Consider the following 20,803-nt stretch of genomic DNA (forward strand, 5'->3'; position numbering starts at 1 on the left):
CAAAAAAACGTATAATACGTTTTATTCGCAGATAAAATGCGGCTCACGAATTATTCACGCGAAAAACGTGATTTTTTTAATTTTTTTAGATTTTTTTTATTTCTTTATTGTATCAAACCATTTCCAAATTATAACCGAATCACGAATTTTTGACTCCACCAAACAGAACCTGAACTATTTATTTGTCACTATGCATGGGATAACTTTTTTCTAATTATAACAACACACGATATGGAATACATAAAATCTCATTTAAAGATTTACTTTTCAGTCATAGAATCTTTTATTTTTTTAGTAGAATTATTATTAAATAATTTAAGAAAACAGAAAATGTGGTTGAAATTATTGATTATAATAAATAGATTCTAAAAAAAATCTGCTCCAAACTTCAAAGAGTCGATTTCTTTTCGAATCCAAAGTTTATTGAAGAGTGGTTCATATTTCTAGAATAGAAAAAGTGGCTACAATTTTTAAAATAGTGGTTAGAATTTTTAAAACAGAAACAATGGCTAATTTTTTTTTAAAAATAAAAGGAGTGAGGGTGGGGGAAAAAAACAACATTTTCCAGATCCATTTATACCGTCGAAAATTCAAATTACCCTTTCTAACTTCTATATTATTTAATAATCAATTCAATAAATAAAAACAATTGTTCGGTCATCCTCCAAAATTTTGTTCTAATCACTGTTCAAACGGATCGGATATTACGTATCCGGATTTGATTTTAAATTTGTATCTGAAAATTAAATACAGATATTTAATATTTGAAAATCTGTACCAATACGGATACGAATATAATTTTAAATTTTTACATCTTTATCTAAATAGTAAATATACCATATAATTAATATATATTATGAAAATATGTATGTACATATCTGCGAATACCCGTATTCATCAAATATTTAATCTGTATCTCAAGAATGAAAACAGATACATACATCTGACTCGTATCTAATCGGTTTGCACTCCTATAATCAGATATCCTTGCAAACCCCCCCTCTAAGCATCTGTGCTCCTCATAGTGACAAATGAATTATTCAGGTTTAGTTCGGCGAGATCAAAAATTCGTGATTCGGAAATAATTCGGATCATATATCTCAATCCTGCAAGAGAGCAAAAAAAAATGTCCTGAAAAAAATTCGGAAAAAAATCGCGAATAATTCGTACGAAAAAAGTTTGTAAAATTTGCAAATTATTCTGATTTAATTCAGTTAAAATTGGATCAACCGAATAATTCGACGTTCAGTTCAACATCACCAAAACAACGAATTATTCAAATTTAATTTGAATTTAATTTGTGAATCTTGTGACTGTGGTGCTCCTTCCTCACTATTTGTATTTCAAAAAGCGCATCCTTTTTTCCTTGGGCAATTATAATCCTTATTCTCATTCTCACTATTATAATATTACGCATATTTTTTTTGACATCCAATTCTGAAGATCTGAGCCGTTCATTCTATAAATCTCAGCTACTCATCTCATCAAAACAAACATGTTGATCTCAATCTCAGATAGAACGTGCTTTTTTTCTCTCCTTCCCCCACGTGATCTCCTGAGATTGAATCGTTTGTTCCCTTAGGAGTAGGAATTTTCTGCCTCCAGTTCATACTCTAAATTTTAAATTCTAAACTTCTAAATCCTAAACCGGCCCCACCCCGTCACTGGATTTTCCTCCACCGGGGGCCACGTGATCTGCTTCCCGATCTCCTTCTTCTTTTTCTCCATTCTCCTTCCCAATGCGACCGAGTCTCTCACCGACTCTTGTCACCTAGGCTAGGCTAGCTCGCGATTGGTCGTCTCTTCCGCCTTCCGCTTACTCACGCCCCTACTTCTCTTTTCCTTCCTTGAGAAGGAACCACTGACTTCTTCTTCCCGATGTCCTTTACCGACTCTTCTCTCTCTTCTTTCCTTATAGATCTTTTCTCTCTTACCCTAAGAGAAACACACCTCTCCTTTCTGACCCAAACGACCTATCCAAGAGAGCTGCACGAGATCGTCGGATATCTTGTGAAATGACGATGACGGTGTGGAGCTGAAGAAGCAGGTGGTGAACGAAGGGTAGAAGGAGAGGGGAGCTGCCGGAGGCGGTGGCGAGGGGTTCAGGCAGTATTATTTGACACATATATACGATTTAACACTTCAGGTCAGGTGAAAGACGCACATGACATGAAGAAGAAGACGGAGAGGAAGAGGAAGTACAACTAGGGTTTGTAGAAAAGCAAAGAAACCCTCATCATTGCTCTGCCACTTATTCCCTAGCAAAGCTGGAGACGTTCCTGTAAATTATTTCATTATTAAATTTTTTGCTGTGAAGTTCGTGTGTTGAAATTGATAGATTTAATCTCAAATTTGAGCTTAATTATAGGTATGGCTAGATCCAGTGAACTCGTGTCACACACGGCGGAATTGGGGATAATTAAGCCCAATTTTGACTTGGTCAACCAGCTCAGCGAAGAGGAAAGGGGCAGAACGGGCAGAAGATTTAAAGGTTCTGTATCGCTGCAAGTGGGGCCACAAGGAATTAACGGGACGTCGACCGTTAAAGAGAACAGTAGAGGTTCTAGTCACTGGAATGAGGGACCTACGTTGTCAGTACCGGAGATTAGTAAAATAGACAAGGGACGAGTGAAATTAGTTAATAACTCGTTAGAACAGCTCAGCTGTTCTTCCTCCACGCAAGCGCCAGATGGCAAATGAATATGCAATTAAGAGCTCGGATCGATGGATTGGATTGATTCCAACTTGTATAGTGTCGCCTATAAATAGAGAATAGATCTGTATACTAGGATTATGTATCAAGATAATAGATTCTTCCAATTTTACATTTAACCAGTTCACTGTACTTTGTATTCCGTTTACCAATTCAATAAAATTAGTTCTTCTTTCTTGTTCAATTCGATTCTTTCAATTCTTTTGTTCTTTTTCGAGTTGTGGGTCGTTACAACTCGCCATCAGAGAAATCTCAGATATGTGAATTTTCTGGAGAGCCTCTACAGTTTTTTCTTCAGGTAATTTGGAGTTAATATCATCTAAAATTTTGAACTTTTGATCCTGTAGTATCTGTTCCCTTTATAGTTGAAATATTTTCTCTTTTGGGGATTAGTCAGCAGGGTTAGTTGCTATGCATTTTTCTTAGAAGGGAGATTTGAATAATTCCGCGTGCTCAAGTATGATGTGTAGACTGATCCATTGGTATGCGATCTAAATTATTTTCATTCCAGCATCGTATCAGCAGCACTGATCTGGAGTGCTCTAAGAACCCAAACAAGGTCAATTACACAAACACAAATACATACATATACATCCTTCATGAGTCATGATCTAGAATGAAACCCATTAAGCCTAATCTGGACCCACTAAGAGATTAGTGCCCATCAACAATCTTTTATCACCATTACAGTATTTTAACCACATCTTCCCCTCTTGTACCACTCTGTCAGCGAGCAGCTGTGCCGGAATTGTCCTTGCAGCGAAAATTTTCTCATTTCTTAGCTTTCAAATATGCCAACATGCACACCAGAAAAGTGAGGTGAATTGTCTGTAACGCCGTTTTCCCTTAATCTTGCGTACTCTCCAGATTGCAGGCAGATGTTCTCTACAGTGGTGTCCGGTAGCGACAGTATGTAACCAATAGTTATTGAAATTTCACACCATAGTGCAACAGAGTTCGGGCAGAGGAACATTAAGTGCAAAGCCAACTCTGAGGGGCAGTTTTGACACATTTGCATCTCTCATCTCTTCCCATTATTTCTTCTCTTCATAACATCTTGCGTCAGAATTCTTCCCTTGATAAGTAGATATCCAGTAGGAGTGCTCTTAACCTGTTAGATAAGACCTTGGAGATTAACTTCGGGATTATATTAATGACGCTAATTGGTCGTCTCTCTATCTCTCTTTTGTATTTTTTCTTTAAATTATTACAGCAATTCTGTGTTATTTCTTTCAAGTTAACCTTTTTTTATGTGCAGCCAGTTTTTTTTTTTCTCTTTTTGTGTTTTCCTTGGTTGATGCTGTTGGATACAGTGGATGATATCTATGTGGTGCATTGAAAGTTAAATGCACAAAGTGTATTTACATCAAGCTCATGCAATATAGTTTATTACTTTCCTTATTTTTATTTTGCCAGCCTTATTCATTTATTTCCCTCTCTCTATTTATTCTGTGTACTTCCATGAAGGATCAGAACATGCGGCTGAGTATATGGTGGAGATAATTGAGGCATTTGAGTTTGCTATCAAGGTCAGGATCAGATTTTCGTTGTGAGACGTCTACTTTTTCTTTATATTACCACTTCCATTATCAACTGATAAAGTTATTCCACTTCCATTAGCCTAGAAAGAAGGATTTGGAGAATTATATATATGGCAGTGGCATAGAAAGAAGAATTTGGAGGCACGTTGTAAAAATTATGCAAAATTTGAATTTATGTGGCAAGAAGTTAATTATAAACCTTGGCTCAAACTAATTCAATTACCAATTTGCCCTTTTATATATCTGATATATTTTATTGCTTCTCATGACAGGCATGGTTCTTAGATCAGTATGGGGGTACTTCATGACAAGAAGAAACCATATCCTGGTGCTCATCAATGCATGTATGTTCATTTATTTTATTATGATTTTCTTTTTAGGTAATTTCTGAAATACCCTACATAAACAGCAATAACATCTTTTATCCAAAGAGAAGTTTTGATATAGACTGATAAAGGGGTAAATTTTCCAAAAAGGTTAAGAAGGGCTAACTTGACATTTCGATTTTTACTTTTTAGTAAAAGCATACAATGTAGTATCTTATATTTTGTTAATTTAGATAGTTATGTTTTTTTTCAATATTTTCTGAATTTTGCGCCAAACATTCTTGTGATAACTTGCTTGCTGATATTGTCTTGGTAGTAGACTAGCAGTCTAGCAGCAACATGGACAAAAATGGTAATTATAAGCAATTCATCAAAAAGAGCAGTTCTTACCGATGATAAGCTTAAATTTCTGGGGTTCGACATGTCTCTCTTCCTTGGGGCTAATACCAGTGGGGCTTATATTTTATTTCATATAGTTTAGTAAGAAAATTTACCTTTTGTTAGATCTAGCTCTTAATGTATAATTATAATAATAAAAATAAATTAGGAGAGATGATCCTGGTTTGCTGCTCTAGGAAGAAGATGCATCCACATGAGTACATGACATGGAATGATCGAGGGGCAATCTCTCGAGGTAGTCTAATTTTGTTGTATTCTATATTAAATTTCTATTTTAGCTTAACGTTTGTAATAATGTGAATTATTGCAAATGCTTTCATGTGTAAATTATATATATAGGATTAGGTTTAGATGTGGTGAGTAGAGTGGATATTGCTGAGTTTATACTGGCACATGGCACTGAAGCACTAAGTTTACCATCTGGCGGTTCAAAACCTATGGGTTTGGAGGGTCTTAAGCAGATTTAAGAACTATGTGCAAAGAGAACGAAACCGATACCTATGGTGGTTGCTAATCCAGATTATATCACGGTCGAGCACGTTACTTGCGTCTGATGCCTAGTACTTTACTATAATTCTATTATTTCTTTTGGCTAGTCCATATAAAATAGTATAATACCAACCAGAGTGAGGCGCTACGACACTATGCATAGCACACAATTGTCCGTACTATTGCTCCATATATATGTTTTCAGATTTCAAACGGTCGATCGAATTCGCTCAACATGATCTCCAGATGAAAATGTACCTGGTGATTAAATTATATTTTTTTTAGAATTTTTATACTTCTATTTTTAGATAGGTAAAAAATCACCAAATTTTAATGGTCAAGAATCTTGACTCCAAATCCTTTGAGGTAATAGAATATTTGAGTTTTAATCTGGATTGTCCGATCAGAATTCGGGTCAATCTGGCTTGAGGTGGAATGCACGTGCCCTTTTAATATTCATGCCAAAGCAGATCTGACGGTCTGAATCTAAATTCAAAATTTCTGTTACCTCAGGGATATGAGTTCTAGAATCTTTAGATCAAGTGATTTCCTAGCTATCTAAAAAAATAGTAAAAAAAAATCTGAAAAATGTAAAATTTGGGTCTTCAAGTTCATTTTCATATAGAGGTAATGTTGAGCGGTTCGGATCAACTGTTTGGACTTTGAAAACGGCGATAGTACGGGTTTTGTTGTGACTGTATTGACAAATCCATGTGTTTAATATATGCTGTATTATTTAGCAAAGTGTATATCCTACAAGGGTAAAATGGTCAACGTGAGACATACAAGTTTACTCTGGTACAAATGCATTACCAAGCTGGTATATACCCAAATATGTAAATAATAATCATCCTTTTTTGGTACTGGCATGTGGTACCTTAATTTTTTTTTTCTTGGTACTTAGGGGACGAGTTTCTTGTTTTGAGTTGTAATAGCTGTATGTTAAGGGTAAAATGGTCAATGTGAAGACATATAAGTATACTCTGGTTCAAATACAAACTGTTATATACACAAATAGAAAAAAAATATGAAAATTATAAATCAGCCACGTTAAACTTAAGTCTGATAAACTTAGATCTCTCAGCGGTATGTTTTTACTTTAAGTGTGTCAATTTGCAAGTTATTTTCAATATTTTTCAAGGAGAACACTTGCCATTTTTTATGGTCTATAGGATTATGTGTGTCCATTTTACAATTATTTTCAAAAAATTTCAAGGAGAACACTTAGGATTTTAGGTTAAAGAACATAACCGAGTACGAAGGTGGTATTGCCAACCTCATAAAGCACCTGAGCTAAGCTACAGGTCCCTCTTTCTCAATACACCTTTCATTTTATTTTTTTCTTCTCTTTTTTATTCTTTTATATGTATTCATAACTTAGGGATGTTATTTTATATAGGAGAAGATCACGTGATCATTTTCAGGTATATGTTGCCAATTAAAAAAAATGACCTATTAGTTGTTCATTTCTTATAAGCTGTAATGGATTTTGGTTTGATGTTTAAACTGTATTGTGTTTCTAATATGCAGCATTCAACCCTATTAAAGCAATTGGAGACAAGACAAGAATTGAAGAGCAACTCTTAAAAGCACTAGATATAATAAATGATATTACTCAAAAAAATTATTAGATTGAAAAGAAAATTGTGTTTTCAAATTGAAATCTTAAATGATTTCTTAATACAGGCAAATGCCTCTCAGTCACTTCCATCCATTTCGCTTTGGGTATGATTTGCATTTTTTGTTCTGATGTTAGATTGTGTATATATTAGGTTTTCAAAGTAGTTCCTAAAAAATCATTTTATTCATTCATGTTGTTCTACAAAAAATATTTTATTCATTCTTAGTTCTTAAAAATTCATGTTGTTTATTCTATGTTGCTCAAAAATTATTTTCTTCATTTCATATCACGCTGTAAAGTACGGGTACTCACGGAAAGGGTGCTCAACCCCATGGTTTTTTTTTTTTTTTCTGCATTTCTAACGGATATTTTTTTTCTTGTTTTGTTTATTCATGTGATTTGTGATATAGATATAAATCAATATATGGAGTGGAATGAGAAAAGAAAGAAATTGGTGAATTAGCAAAGGCAATGGCATGTTGTCCATTGCAAGCTGATGCAACAACATTTAGAGAGGCTATCTCAAAGGTGTTGAGAACAAGGATATTAGTGTGTTACTTCTACATTGACAACAAATTTTGGAATTACGAGGGGTTTACATACCTGCTGTTTAAGGATTATGATAGTTTTTAAATGAATTTTAGGTGACCTTTTATATTTACAATCAAATATGTATATTCAAAATAGATGCAAGTCTGCGGTCATTTGAATGCAAAAAAAAAAGAAGAAAAAGAAAAATCTTATGAATGTTTACAAGGTCTGTCATGATTTATATATAATGGGATACAATTATCGATTTATGAGATTATAATTAGTTAAGATTAATTACTGTGATTTAATAATATCAGTTCTCACTGCAACGCGTGGGTATTTGACTAGTTGATTTTAAAAGCCTTGACCGCATCTAATAATTTCATACTTCATGACATTTTGACCTCATGTTGCAGAAACTATTGTTAACTGTTAGAGATTTTTAGTTAGAAAAATGCAATTACTGATAAATGAGGGTTCTGTCGAGGCACTTAATTTTGTGGGCCTTCTCCCTTCTGTTCTGCGGATCATCTCGAGCGTTTACATTTCTGTTGGGAGAGCATATTGTTTGATTATAGCGATCGTTTACATCCCACCGTTAATTACCAAAACCTCCTATTAATTAATGTGCCTATATATAGGATGCAAAGACAAAATAATGATTAGAAAATTAAGTTATAAAAAAAAATACCATTATATACATTTGATGGAATTAGTGTAAATGTGTTCATTGATCAACACGGAGGGATTTGATCAAATTGGCGTAAAAACCCGAGTTACTATGTAATCTAAAATGTTATATATTGCCGCATTTCCACACAAACGGCATATCAATTGACCGATTTTTTTTTTTTTTATCCATAACACACAAAAATATTTTCATAAATATCATAATCGCTGAATTATTCTGCAATTTGTGTGGAATGAAGTGCTACTGCCCCCAGTAGTACAGAAAACGCTATTAATCATGGTTAAAATTTATACTGTTTTTGAATCATATCTACAGTAGTCATGTGCAATAGAGTCGCTAAATTGTGCATGATATTTCAACCGTGTATAAAAATGCTAATTCTATACGGTTTTCACTAAAAAAAATGTGTATATATAATTCATATTTTTTTCGTCAAAACACATCATACACAGTTTTTAAAGTAAAGCCGTGTATAAAAACACGCATCCTACACAGATTTTTATTAAAATTGTGTATAATTCATAATTAAAAAAAAAAAAATACTAGAATCCTGAATTCAAATCAAGGTCTAGATTTGAATTTAAATTAAATCCTAGATCCAAATACTAAAAACACTAAACTAAATTTAAACACAGCACATACATTTACCAATATAAACAACAATTACAATAACATCACATATTATGAGAGATCCAATTACACTCTTTTTTGGTGACACCGAATTACATTCTATATTTTCCAAGTCCAAACAGTCGATCCAAACCGTTCAACATGATGGATATATTAAAATGTGCTTGCAGATCAAATTTTACATTTTTTTGAATTTTTTACTATTTATTAAGATGTGTACAAAAATTCAACGGTCTAAATATATATATTTTGTTAAATACTTAATAAATAGTAAAAAAAAATTTAAAAATGTAAAATTTGATCTGCAGGCACATTTTAATATATTCATTATGTTGAACGGTTTGGATCGACTATTTGAACTTTGAAAACTTTAAAAATCGAGAATGTAATTCAATGTTACCAAAAAAGATGTAATTGAATCCCTCCTCTATTATTAGTTACATGAATAACATTATAACTAAAAATAATGAAAATACTCTCCAAAACCCTATATTGAGACTTCATACATTTATGAACAATGCCTATGAAAAAGTATTGTAAATAACCAAAAAAATTGAAAATTAGAAAGAAAAAAATATAATCAAAAAGTTCAACTCAAGTTTTGAGACTCTTCCCTTTGTTTTTTTTTGCAATTCTAAAATTCCGATGAACGCTACGATTTTTAATTTTTTTTTAATTATGTATATTGGAATTTAATGAATTTTTAGTTATGTTGTTATATAATTGAGTCTTGCTCATAAAATGTTAGGCGTCTAATTGTCCACAGTCTTTTGTCCACCATTTGTCCACAGCTTTGACTTACGCGAATACTGTAAAATTACTTCTACATGATGTATAATTATGCAATATATCACATACAATATATCAGTTAATCATAAAATATCCAGCAACTATTTGAAGTGGTCCCATGATAGTTACAAAAAGATTGCAACTTGCACAACATGACAAAATAAATGTACTTTCAAACTGTACTTTCGGAAATTACAGTTATAGGAAGTTATTGGCAGTTAGAGTTAGTTATTAGCGGCTAGCTATTATTGGCAGTTAGAGTTAATTATTAGCGTTCGCACTAGGTTGAATCTTGTATACTGTAAAATTGAATCTTGTATATAGTAAAATTTTCAATTGAATCTTGTATACTGTAAAATTGAATCTTCTACACAGTAAAATTTACAATTGAATCTGTATACTGTAAAATTGAATCAGCAGAACTGTAAAATTGAATCTTGTATAGAGTAGAATTTTCAATTGGATCTTGTATACTGTAAAAATTAAATCTTGTATACTGTAAAAATTAAATCTTGTATACAGTAGAATTTTCAATTGAATCTTGCATACTGTAAAATATATAATGTAAAATTGAATCTTGTATACTGTAAAATTTTCAAATAATATTGTAAATTTTCAATTGAATCTTGTATACTGTAAAATTTTCACATAATACTGTAAATTTTCAATTGAATCTTGTATACAAGATGAACACTGTAAAATTACAAGATGAATACTGTAAAATTACAAGATAAATACTGTAAAATTACAAGATAAATACTGTAAAATTAACAAATCAATACTCCATATCGCCTATCTATCATCTCTTTCCTCCAGATTTTCACAAGATGAATACTGTAAAATGACAAGATGAATACTGTAAAATTAACGGGGCAATACTATAAAATTAACAGATCAATACTCCATATCGCCTCTATCATCTCTTTCTTCTAGATTTCCACAAGATGAATACTGTAAAATTAACAAGGCAATACTGTAAAATTAACATATTAATACTCCATATCGCCTCTCTATCATCTATTTCCTTCAAATTTCCACAAGATGAATACTGTAAAATGACAAGATGAATACTGTAAAATTAATGGGACAATACAGTAAAATTAACAGATCAATACTCCATATCGCCTCTCTATCATCTCTTTCCTCCAGATTTCATTTGAAATGCTAGATCTGTTACTGCATACAACGAAAAACAACAAATTCAACATAAATAACTTACTATATTTGAATTTTGCCGTGCTCTTCAACAAAAACAACTTCTATTCGATCGCACTCCACAATTGAAGGTTCCATTGCGATCATGTATAAAAAACGAGATCGAGTCAGTAATCTCAATTAAAATCGACATTGCAAAGGAAAAATGAATCAGAGAAGGTAAATAAAAAAAAAACAACAATTACGATTTCGTTTGAATCAGCAAAATTAATTTGAATGAACTCTCTTAGATTCATATATTTATTTGAATGAACTCAGCAAGGAAGAAAATCAATTTATTTGAATGAACTCACGCAGATTCTTTTTCATATCGCCTCCAGATTCTTCTTACGACAAGGAAGAAAATCAATTTATTTGAATGAACTCACGCAGATTCTTTTTCATATCGCCTCCAGATTCTTCTTACGACAAGGAAGAAAATCAATTTATTTGAATGAACTTACGACATGGTGAATGAACTCACGCATATTCTTCTTCAGTAGCGAAATCAATTTATGGATCGGTGAACGACTTTACAGTTCAAATTTGAATGAAATCGATGGATCGGTGAACTCACGCATATTCTTCTTCATATCGCCTCCAGATCCATCTATAAAGTCGTTCACCGATCCATCTGTAAAACGTAGCGAAATCAATTTGAATGAACTAGCGAAATTGATTTGAATGAAATCGTGCAGATCAGGGAAGGAAGAAAATCGCCTCAGCAAGGAAGAAAATCGCCTAAGAAAGGAAATGAATAATCGGGAAGGAAAGATTCAAAAAATAAAATGAATAATCGGAGAAGGTTTAAATAGGCGGAGATGAGAGCCCAAGGTGGGACCGGTTCGTTAAAATTAGTTAAAGAGACGGTGGATAAGAGTTTGTGGACAGATGGTGGACATAAACATTTTTCTCTAAATGTATATATATTGTAACTTAGTAGTTAGAAATTTGAGTTGAAATTGTAATTGTTAGCTCCTATAATTAAAATTTTTGAATTTTGTGCTGACAACTTGCATGCTTAATGGGTTTGTGTACGCCACGCCCAGACCCGAGAGAACTGAAAGGTTTAAAATCTGAAGATACAATTAATGCTTGTCCTTGTCATATCGCCTAACAATGTCATATCGGCCCTCTGATATTTCTCTTTTAATTGCATCATTTTTAAACAGAAATATTTTTTCAGTTAAAGCAGTAGAACGAACAATCAAAATCTCATATATATATATATATATATACAATATTGAATACGACAATAGTTTCATTCAGAGCCCTAACGAATTGTCGATCGCAATGATAGCTAGCTAGCTGTAACAGAGGAAACCAACATTTTTTTTTTTTTTTTTTTTTTGAGAATGGCTAATTAATGATCAAATTCTCAGTTACATATTGATATTTACAAGAACTACTTATCTGAATTTCAATCTTACGATCTCTTACCGATCGATAAATGCAAAATATATACATATTTTCATAAGATTTTACTTAGAACTTTGACCAAAAATTAATCTTATATATTTTTAGTAATTCGACCAACATCACCTCCCGCACCGCAGGAAGAGCATTCTTGAAAACGACCATAGTTGTTTAATTTTCATAAAGTATTATTCCTAATTCTTTAGTTTCTAAAATATCCTTAGCTTATTTACAAAACTTGTGTTTCAGTTTTAATTAATTTTTTACAACTTTTATTTTTGCAAACAGTTTGAAAGACCATTTCTTAAATATATCAGTGCTGGAAGTGATAAATTTTGAGTACTTTATAAAATAATTTCTAGCATAATTAACCAGTGTTTTAAAATGCGGTTTTGTTCATGCATGCAGAAGGCCACTGGATACCGCATATGCGGATTTTCATGCGGATTTATATATGCGGATTTTAAAATAAAAATTCACGTGTGTGTATATATATAGGAATATGCTAGCATGCTATGCATAGCATAGAGCCCCTCCATGCAACGGCTCGGATTTCGAGTTTTCAAAATCCTAAAGGTCGATCCGAACTGTTCATCTTGTTCTCCATATTAATATGTGTTTGGAGACCAAATTTTACATTTTTTGAAATTTTTTTACTATTTCTTTAGATTTATTGAAAATCGCTGTTTTCAGCAAATCTGGACCATAAAAAAATAGCGATTTTCAATAAATCTAAAGAAATAGTAAAAAAATTTCAAAAAATGTAAAATTTGGTCCCCAAACACATATTAATATGGAGAACAAGATGAACGGTTTGGATCGACCGTTAGAATTTTGAAAACTCGAAATCCAAGGCGTTGCATGGAAGGGCTCTATGCTATGCAATTTTTCTCCGGACCATCATGTTTATTATATCAAGCGCCGTATCATTAACTAAAATAACTCAGAATCCTAATCACCTTCCTCTATCATGCATTAAATCATCCCCGAACCAATCCTCTAAGTCTTAACTCGGGAGGTTCTATGTGTTATGAATAACAATTAAATTATTGAGCGGAGAAAGAGAAAATTGTCTCTTTATACCCAATTTACACTTCTTTAGAATCTATAGGAACTTAATTAAGTTTGTATCAAATATGTAAATAAAATTATTAAATGTTACTTAAAAGAGAATGAAAGAATGACTTGGCTTCTTGCCTTTTTTTATTTTTATTTGGGACACTACTATTTTGAGAATAGATTGCCCAATGCAATTTTTTTATATTTTTTTATATCAAATTTATCATTGATGAATATCTTCCTATTTTGATAAGTCTTGTGCATCAGCACATTGTCCAAAAAAAGAAATAAAATATGGTACGCTATAAAATACCTTTTGACATTAATAAAAAGAAGAGAGTACCTAGCTATCCCTTCGTAATCTTCTCTTATTTCATTCTCCAATCATTAAATCAATATTTCTAGCGATTTATGAGAAATTTTGCAAATCTAAAATCACGAACGTTTTTTATACAATTTTCTCTTTCAAATGAGATTTATGATAACATACTTTCGAGTTGTCCGTTGCACAATTATTTATATCTCGTCATACATTGTTAAGAAAGTATTCATGCACCATTGAGAAAATAATCATCCGCATCGTGCAAGTGTAAATAAAAAAGCTGGACACATCACTCATCCATCTTTTATACGTTTTTAGAGGTGAGTTTTTTTTTCTCCGTTCAATCTAACCAATATTTCTGATGATTTGTGAGGAATTTTGCAAATCTAAAATGACAAACGTCTTCTACACAATTTTATCTTTCAAATGAGATTCATGCTGACATACTTTCGAGTTGTCCGTTGCACAAGTATTCATATCTCGTAATGCAAGTATTCATACATCCGAGAAAGTATTCATATATCATCGAGAAAGTATTCATTCGCATCGTGTAAGTGTAAATAAAAAAACTGGACACATCACTCATCCATCTTTTACACATTTTTAGAGGTGACTTTTTTTCTCCGTCCAATCTAACTATTATTTCTGACGATATGTGAAGAATTTTGCAAATCTAAAATCACAAATATTTTCTACACAATTTTATCTTTCGAATGAGATCCATGATGACATACTTTCGAGTTGTCTGTTGCACAAGTATTAATATTTTGTCATGCAAATATTCATTCCTAAGATAGCAAGTATTCATTCATACACGTTGAAGTATTCATATTTAAGACATCAAGTATTCATTAATATACCTCTATTTTGCAAAATTTATTTTTATGTCATTTACTTAGTATGCAGTGGCCTAATTCACCATTAATAAAGCTTTGTTCTTTGCAAATAACTCGCTGCTTCATGAAGAATGAGAACATAGACATAAAATGGATTAATTGTATCCACATATACAAAATTATTTTAATACGGTCGACAGTGATAGATCTGACCTGGTAGAGGCATGCTCTAGTATTCATTCATATACGTTGAAATATTCATTTCCGGCAAAGGCGTGCTTGATTGGGATGGAGTGACAGATGATCTCCGGTAGAACATCCACTAGAGTGGGAGCAGTAGTCATAGACAAAAAAAACAGAGGTGGAGGTGTAAGAGGGAGAGTGCTTATCATATTTATCATTTCGAGATGAGAGAGGGTGGGAGGGAGAGGGAGCTTATTGATGGAAAAACGGAGGCAGAGGCAGAGGTGGGATATGGAGGTGGGAGAGGGAGATAGAGGTTGAGGTGAGGTGGGAGACGGAGGTGGGAGTCAAAGGTGAGAGAGGAAGGTGGAGGCGGAGGCGGAGGTGGGAGAGAAAGGTGAAAGAGGAAGATGGAGATGAAAAATGAAGGAAGAAAGAAGAAATAAATAAAGGTAGTTATAATTAAAATATAAAGTTAGTTAGTTTAGAAAAAAAATGGAGATAGGTGGAGAAAATTATAATTACTCTAAAAAAAATATGTGAAAATTGTTTTCTGATTTAAGTTTTGATAATGACCGTTAAGTTTCAAGAGAAAAATGTAACACTAGTGTGAAAATATGAACTATTATTGCTACAAGATATCAATAAAATTTATTATGTGAGGTGAGACTTTTACATCGATCTAAAGTTCATACATAAAGTCATGCTTTTAACATAGACAATATTTTCACTATTTGCAACAAAATTCATTCAATTTATTCTTTTTTAAAGTTACATATTATTATTTTCAATTCATATATGGTTTTTGTTTCCAAAATTTTAATTTGTTTCCTCAAACTTTTTCGTAGCGAGCATATGAATCAATTATAATAAACAAACATAATACATTGAATGAATTATAAAATTGTGCAAACAAAAAAAAAGACATGAATTGAAAAAAATAATAAGATATCTACGTACTGTAATGAAAGAATAAATTGAATGAATTTTGTTGAAAATAGTAAAATAATTTTCTATGCCAAAATGTGATTTTATTTATAAAATTATAATATCAAATTCTAGCCTTGTAAAATAAATTTTATTGAAATTTATAACATAACAAAATAAATTGAATGAGCATTTAACTTCCCTTTATCTATTTTGAGACAATTGCCTTTTTTACGTCCTCTCAGTCAGTGCAAGTAATGCTACTTGATATGTGCGTTGGAGTAATTGTGTTCGTCCAAAAAATTTGGTTCAATTAATATTTGTACATTCACAAGTCATGAGCTCCGAAACAAAAATATATATTTAAAGAAAAAATTTAAATACTAAATGAGACAAATTTTATAAAAAAATTATAATCAACTAATTTTGAACACAAATAAATATCTTTATATAAAACGATAAATTAACTTATTTATAACAAAACATAACATGATAATTTTGAACACAAATAAATATCTTTATATAAAACGATAAATTAACTTATTTATAACAAAACATAACATGATAATTCACACGAGAATTCTAAAATAATAGCCCAAAATAAGTTTGTATTTTTTTAAGTGTTTTGTTGCATCTTGGTACATCATACAATACTTCTCTTTCAATGAGGAAAGAAATATGTAAGTGTTAATTAATGGATAAAAATTACAAATTACTCTGTTAATATTCGTGCGGAAGCGGATCTTGCGAGCGTAGCAGTATCACTAGTTCTGCAAGGAACCACAAACTGAAGCCGGAAGCTCTATGTTTTCCACAACCTAAGACCTTCAACTATTAACAGAGTATCTTGATGCTCTGTAACTTTTTTCTCTTTCAGTCACTATTTCGTTTTTTATCTGATTGAGAGAGAGACAGATATGGATGGTTTATATAAAACCAATGCACTTTTTCATAATGAGTTGGAATCTATTCATAACGGGTTAGATTTTGAATTTAGGTTTCCCATAACGGTGTACCATTTAATAAATCAAACAGTAAGAATTAAGAATATGAACCGTGCAATCATAAGGATATATAAGGAAAGGAAACGAGTATTATTTTATATTGGACACATAATATTTTTATTGTGGCTATATTACTTAGCATGGTAACTCATTCCTAATGAAAACAAAATTGAAAAGTAGGTGAGGAAGCAAATTATTTGAAATTTTATAGTAACCTGCATTAAATATTCCACCCTCTTCCAGCCCCTGTTTGCTATTTTACTGCTCCGTCTCCTATAAAACCCTGGCAAGTCTCAGTTGAGGAACCTCACACTGGAACTCACATCCCAATTGCCTTAGCTTCCAACGTATACCTAATGGACAAGCTTCCTTTTTTGGCTATTTTACTTGCCTTTTCCTTGCAATTGGTTCCTCACATTTTTTCCATATCATTTGATGAGAGAGACCTCGAGTCGGACGAGAAGTTGTGGGACCTATATGAGCGATGGCAGCGCCACCATGTTGTGCCGCATGAGCACCATGAGAAACACAAACGGTTTGGTGTGTTCAAGGAAAATACCAAGTTCATACATGAGTTTAACAAACAAGGAAAGCCTTACAAGCTCGCACTGAACAAGTTCGATGATCTGACGGAGGAGGAATTTAAGGGCCGCTATGCTGGTACCCGTGTTCAAGAACATAGGATGTTTGTGCCTCACACTAGCAATGATAAGTTCATGTATGATGGTGTTAAACTTCACGATCTACCAGTAGCCGTCGATTGGCGGCTGAAGGGGGCTGTTACTGATGTGAAAGATCAAAAAACTTGTGGTAAGTTGATCTCTAACTTTCTTCTTAATTCAAATGTTATTCTCAGTGAGATTTGATAAATTGAAAAAAGAATCTTACAAAAGGATATTTCATAAAGAGCTTAAAGTATATAAAGGAGTTTAACACTTTGACTTAATTGAAACTCATGTCATATGAAAGCTTTATGAACAAGGCAAAGAATATTATTAATTTCCAAATTTTTATAAACCTCTAATGAAGATGCCAATCATCTTTAACGTGTATAATATATTTCATGACTTCTGCCGATAAGTATTACTATATAGTCTATATGTCATGAAAATTCAGGAACAAATAATAATGTGATTTTGCTGGCTGATTATTCAGGTAGCTGCTGGGCCTTCTCGACTGTTGTGTCAGTAGAGGGTATAAACCAGATCAAGACAGGCAACCTTGTTTCCTTGTCAGAACAAGAGCTTGTTGACTGTGATACCAGTGACAATAGAGGATGTAATGGAGGTCTGATGGATGATGCTTTCAAATTTATCAAGAAATCTGGAGGCATAACGACCGAGTCTAACTATCCATACCGAGCCGTAAATGGAACATGCAATTCCATAAAGGTAAATACTTAGCTCATGGTTTACTCCTAACAGAATTGAATTAATTGGCATGATACGTTTTTTTATATTATTAATTATGTCATCATTGTTCAAATACTGGTAACTATACATCTACTAAATTAAGAACTGAAGTTAATCTAAAATTCAACATTTCTGATGATGAACCGGAAATACAAATGAACTAACAAATGAAACATATTTTGAGTATTATCCTACGAATGACTGAATGAAAAGTATTTAGTTAAATTATTGCGGTTTGTCTATCTTGTGTGGATCAGATGAAATCTCCAGTGGTAGTGATAGATGGGTATGAGGATGTGCCAGAGAACAATGAGGTGGATCTGCTGAAAGCTGTTGTTAATCAGCCAGTTTCTGTAGCCATTGAGGCCTCTAGCAAGGCATTCCAGTTCTACTCTGAGGTAATTAACAAGGTTATCATTTTTACCTATTAATCAACAGAACCAACCAAAAGATGCATCGTCACCGAGATATGTACAAATTAAGTAGGGTGCCGTTTGATATATATATATATATATATATATATATAGGGGGTCTTCACTGGTGATTGCAACACTGAATTAAGCCATGGAGTTGCTGTCGTGGGGTATGGCGTAGACAAAGATAAAAACAATACCAAGTATTGGATTGTGAAGAACTCATGGGGTGTCGAGTGGGGCGAGCAAGGCTACATCAGAATGCAACGTGATGTGAAGGCGAAGGAAGGGCTTTGTGGGATTGCAATGGCAGCCTCATACCCAATCAAAACTTCAGCTCACCCTCAAAAAAAGGGTAATATTAATTTCTCTCTAAAATAGACTCTCTTTTAGCCATTTGGTATACCATGACATGCTTTAGGGAAATGTAATTATTATTTACCAAGCTATATCCATTAGAGATCGATCTGATCTTAATTTAATTTCCATTGTTGTGATGATCTGATGCAGGAAGATTATATTGTAGAGAGTTGAACATAGCTGGCACACAGAAGTGATCAATTTGGAAAATCATCAAGGAAGAGAAGTTTGAAACACAAGACCAAACTTATTCAAAACTGATAGCATATCTGATACATTGCATTGAGTGCTTGGTCAAAGTTGCAGGATCGAAAATACCAGTATAATTGTTCTTTCCAAATATCTAGTAGCTTGTACAAGTAATCTTTTTCAGTTAAACAAAGAGAAGATCACTTGCTTTATTTCATAAAATCTCTGCCTTTTCAGTTATATTTTGTTATTTACATGTCAACAATGATGCAAATCAGATCTGTTCTCAGGCCTTATAAAAGATTATAAAAAATAAATTATATATGGAGTAAAATCTGCAGCATCGCCTTAGAAAAAGTAAAAATTGATTGAAACAATTTAGATTAGAAGGAAAAAGTTTCAGCGGGTGCACGTGTGTATAAAAGCATATGAAACTTTATTTTTTTCATAAGCAGCTTAATTATTAATTAGAAGTTACTACTTTTCAGAATGAGAATTGAGTAAAAGCATATTAGTTTGAAAATAGATAGCTCCGATAAAAAATTATTTACTCCAACACAATTTAAAAAACAAAAAAGTAGAGTGCACGCGCTTGCTTAGTTGATGAACTCCAAATCTACTGATATCGGCCTCTGACGACATTGCCGATTGGTAAAAGATATTGAATTCGTATCGTCTGAGTTAACTCAAATTTGATCGGACGGTCCAAACGGTGCGTTGATGCAGATAAATGCGGATTCAAAGATCTTCGGCTATTGGGTTTACTGACAGAAACAAAAGGCCTCAATTAGTTTTAAGGCCCATTGTTTGGCAAATGATCCGTGCGAAATATGAATTAAATTTATAAAGACATTTAATTCTCCTCAATTCACAACAACATTTGATGGCCCACAATCAATTGATTCATTGTTCACTTGTATAAGTATAACACATCAATTCATTTGTTTCCCCAAGATAATAATTAACTTATAATTCAAATTTAATTCCCAAAAAACATTAAGAGGGTAATTTAGTTCTTACATTTATCCTACACCTCAATATTAACATATTAACATATTAACAAGACTGGACAAGGACAATCAATGAGGATTTATCACGTGTGTAAATTATGTAACAAGTATTTAGAAAACTGAACAGTGTTCAAAACCTTTTATTAAATATTCAGAAAAATGCGAACCATGTGTGTTTCGAATAGTACCAGTGTTGTAAAAAATGTCCGTTTTAATTGGTCCATTAGTCGTTGGCGGTGATCAAATTGTCACGATTTATTTTTATTAATTGGCTCATTATTTCTGACTATATATATCTAATTATTCTCAATTAATCACTTGACGGTACTCTATCCGTCCAACGAGCGCATACCGTTATTGACGTTCATACTATCATGGTTATTTGATACAAAATTCAAACATCTCCCATTAGTGAACGAGCTTGAGACGATTTTGCATAATGAGATAAAAATGTATTTTCCCAATATTAGTGTGTAACTTGTTCATACGTACCAAACGTGTGAATATTAGCAAAAAATTAAGTATTCATGCGTATGTAATTAATTAAATAATTAATAATGTTGACGAGTGCTGCTTAAAAAAATTAGTTTTATATTTAACATTTTCTCGCAAATGTTGATTGATTTTTTTTAGCTCTCTTTGTTATCTAAATTATAGATTAACATTAAATTTTAAAATTTTAAACTTCAATAACCTTAAAAATAATTAAAAATTAGATTACAAGACCTGTCGATTTTGTTATATATAT

At 32.3% G+C, this 20,803-nt stretch overlaps 1 protein-coding gene and 1 long non-coding RNA gene across 5 annotated transcripts; both read left to right on the plus strand.

Annotated features, from left to right (window-relative positions):
* The first annotated feature begins 1,650 nt into the window (after window positions 1-1,650).
* Window positions 1,651-5,076, plus strand: LOC144564751 (uncharacterized). Of its 4 annotated transcripts, XR_013514736.1 has the most exons (4): window positions 1,651-3,011; window positions 3,107-3,195; window positions 3,581-4,242; window positions 4,334-5,064. It is a non-coding gene; the product is annotated as an uncharacterized LOC144564751 (long non-coding RNA). The 4 variants fall into 4 exon arrangements; XR_013514735.1 differs by having other exon boundaries at window positions 1,651-3,195; window positions 4,334-5,057; XR_013514734.1 differs by having other exon boundaries at window positions 1,652-3,011; window positions 3,111-4,242; window positions 4,334-5,076.
* Window positions 5,077-14,964: 9,888 nt separating this feature from the next.
* Window positions 14,965-19,053, plus strand: LOC144563933 (vignain-like). Its single transcript, XM_078313390.1, has 6 exons — window positions 14,965-15,037; window positions 16,915-17,481; window positions 17,827-18,062; window positions 18,341-18,481; window positions 18,611-18,851; window positions 19,007-19,053. Exons 1-6 carry the CDS (start codon window positions 14,965-14,967, stop codon window positions 19,051-19,053), a joined length of 1,305 nt encoding a protein of 434 aa, XP_078169516.1.
* Window positions 19,054-20,803: the final 1,750 nt, after the last annotated feature.

This window comes from Carex rostrata, chromosome 13, assembly GCF_964058835.1.
Source record: "Carex rostrata chromosome 13, lpCarRost1.2, whole genome shotgun sequence".
NCBI lineage: Eukaryota > Viridiplantae > Streptophyta > Magnoliopsida > Poales > Cyperaceae > Carex > Carex rostrata.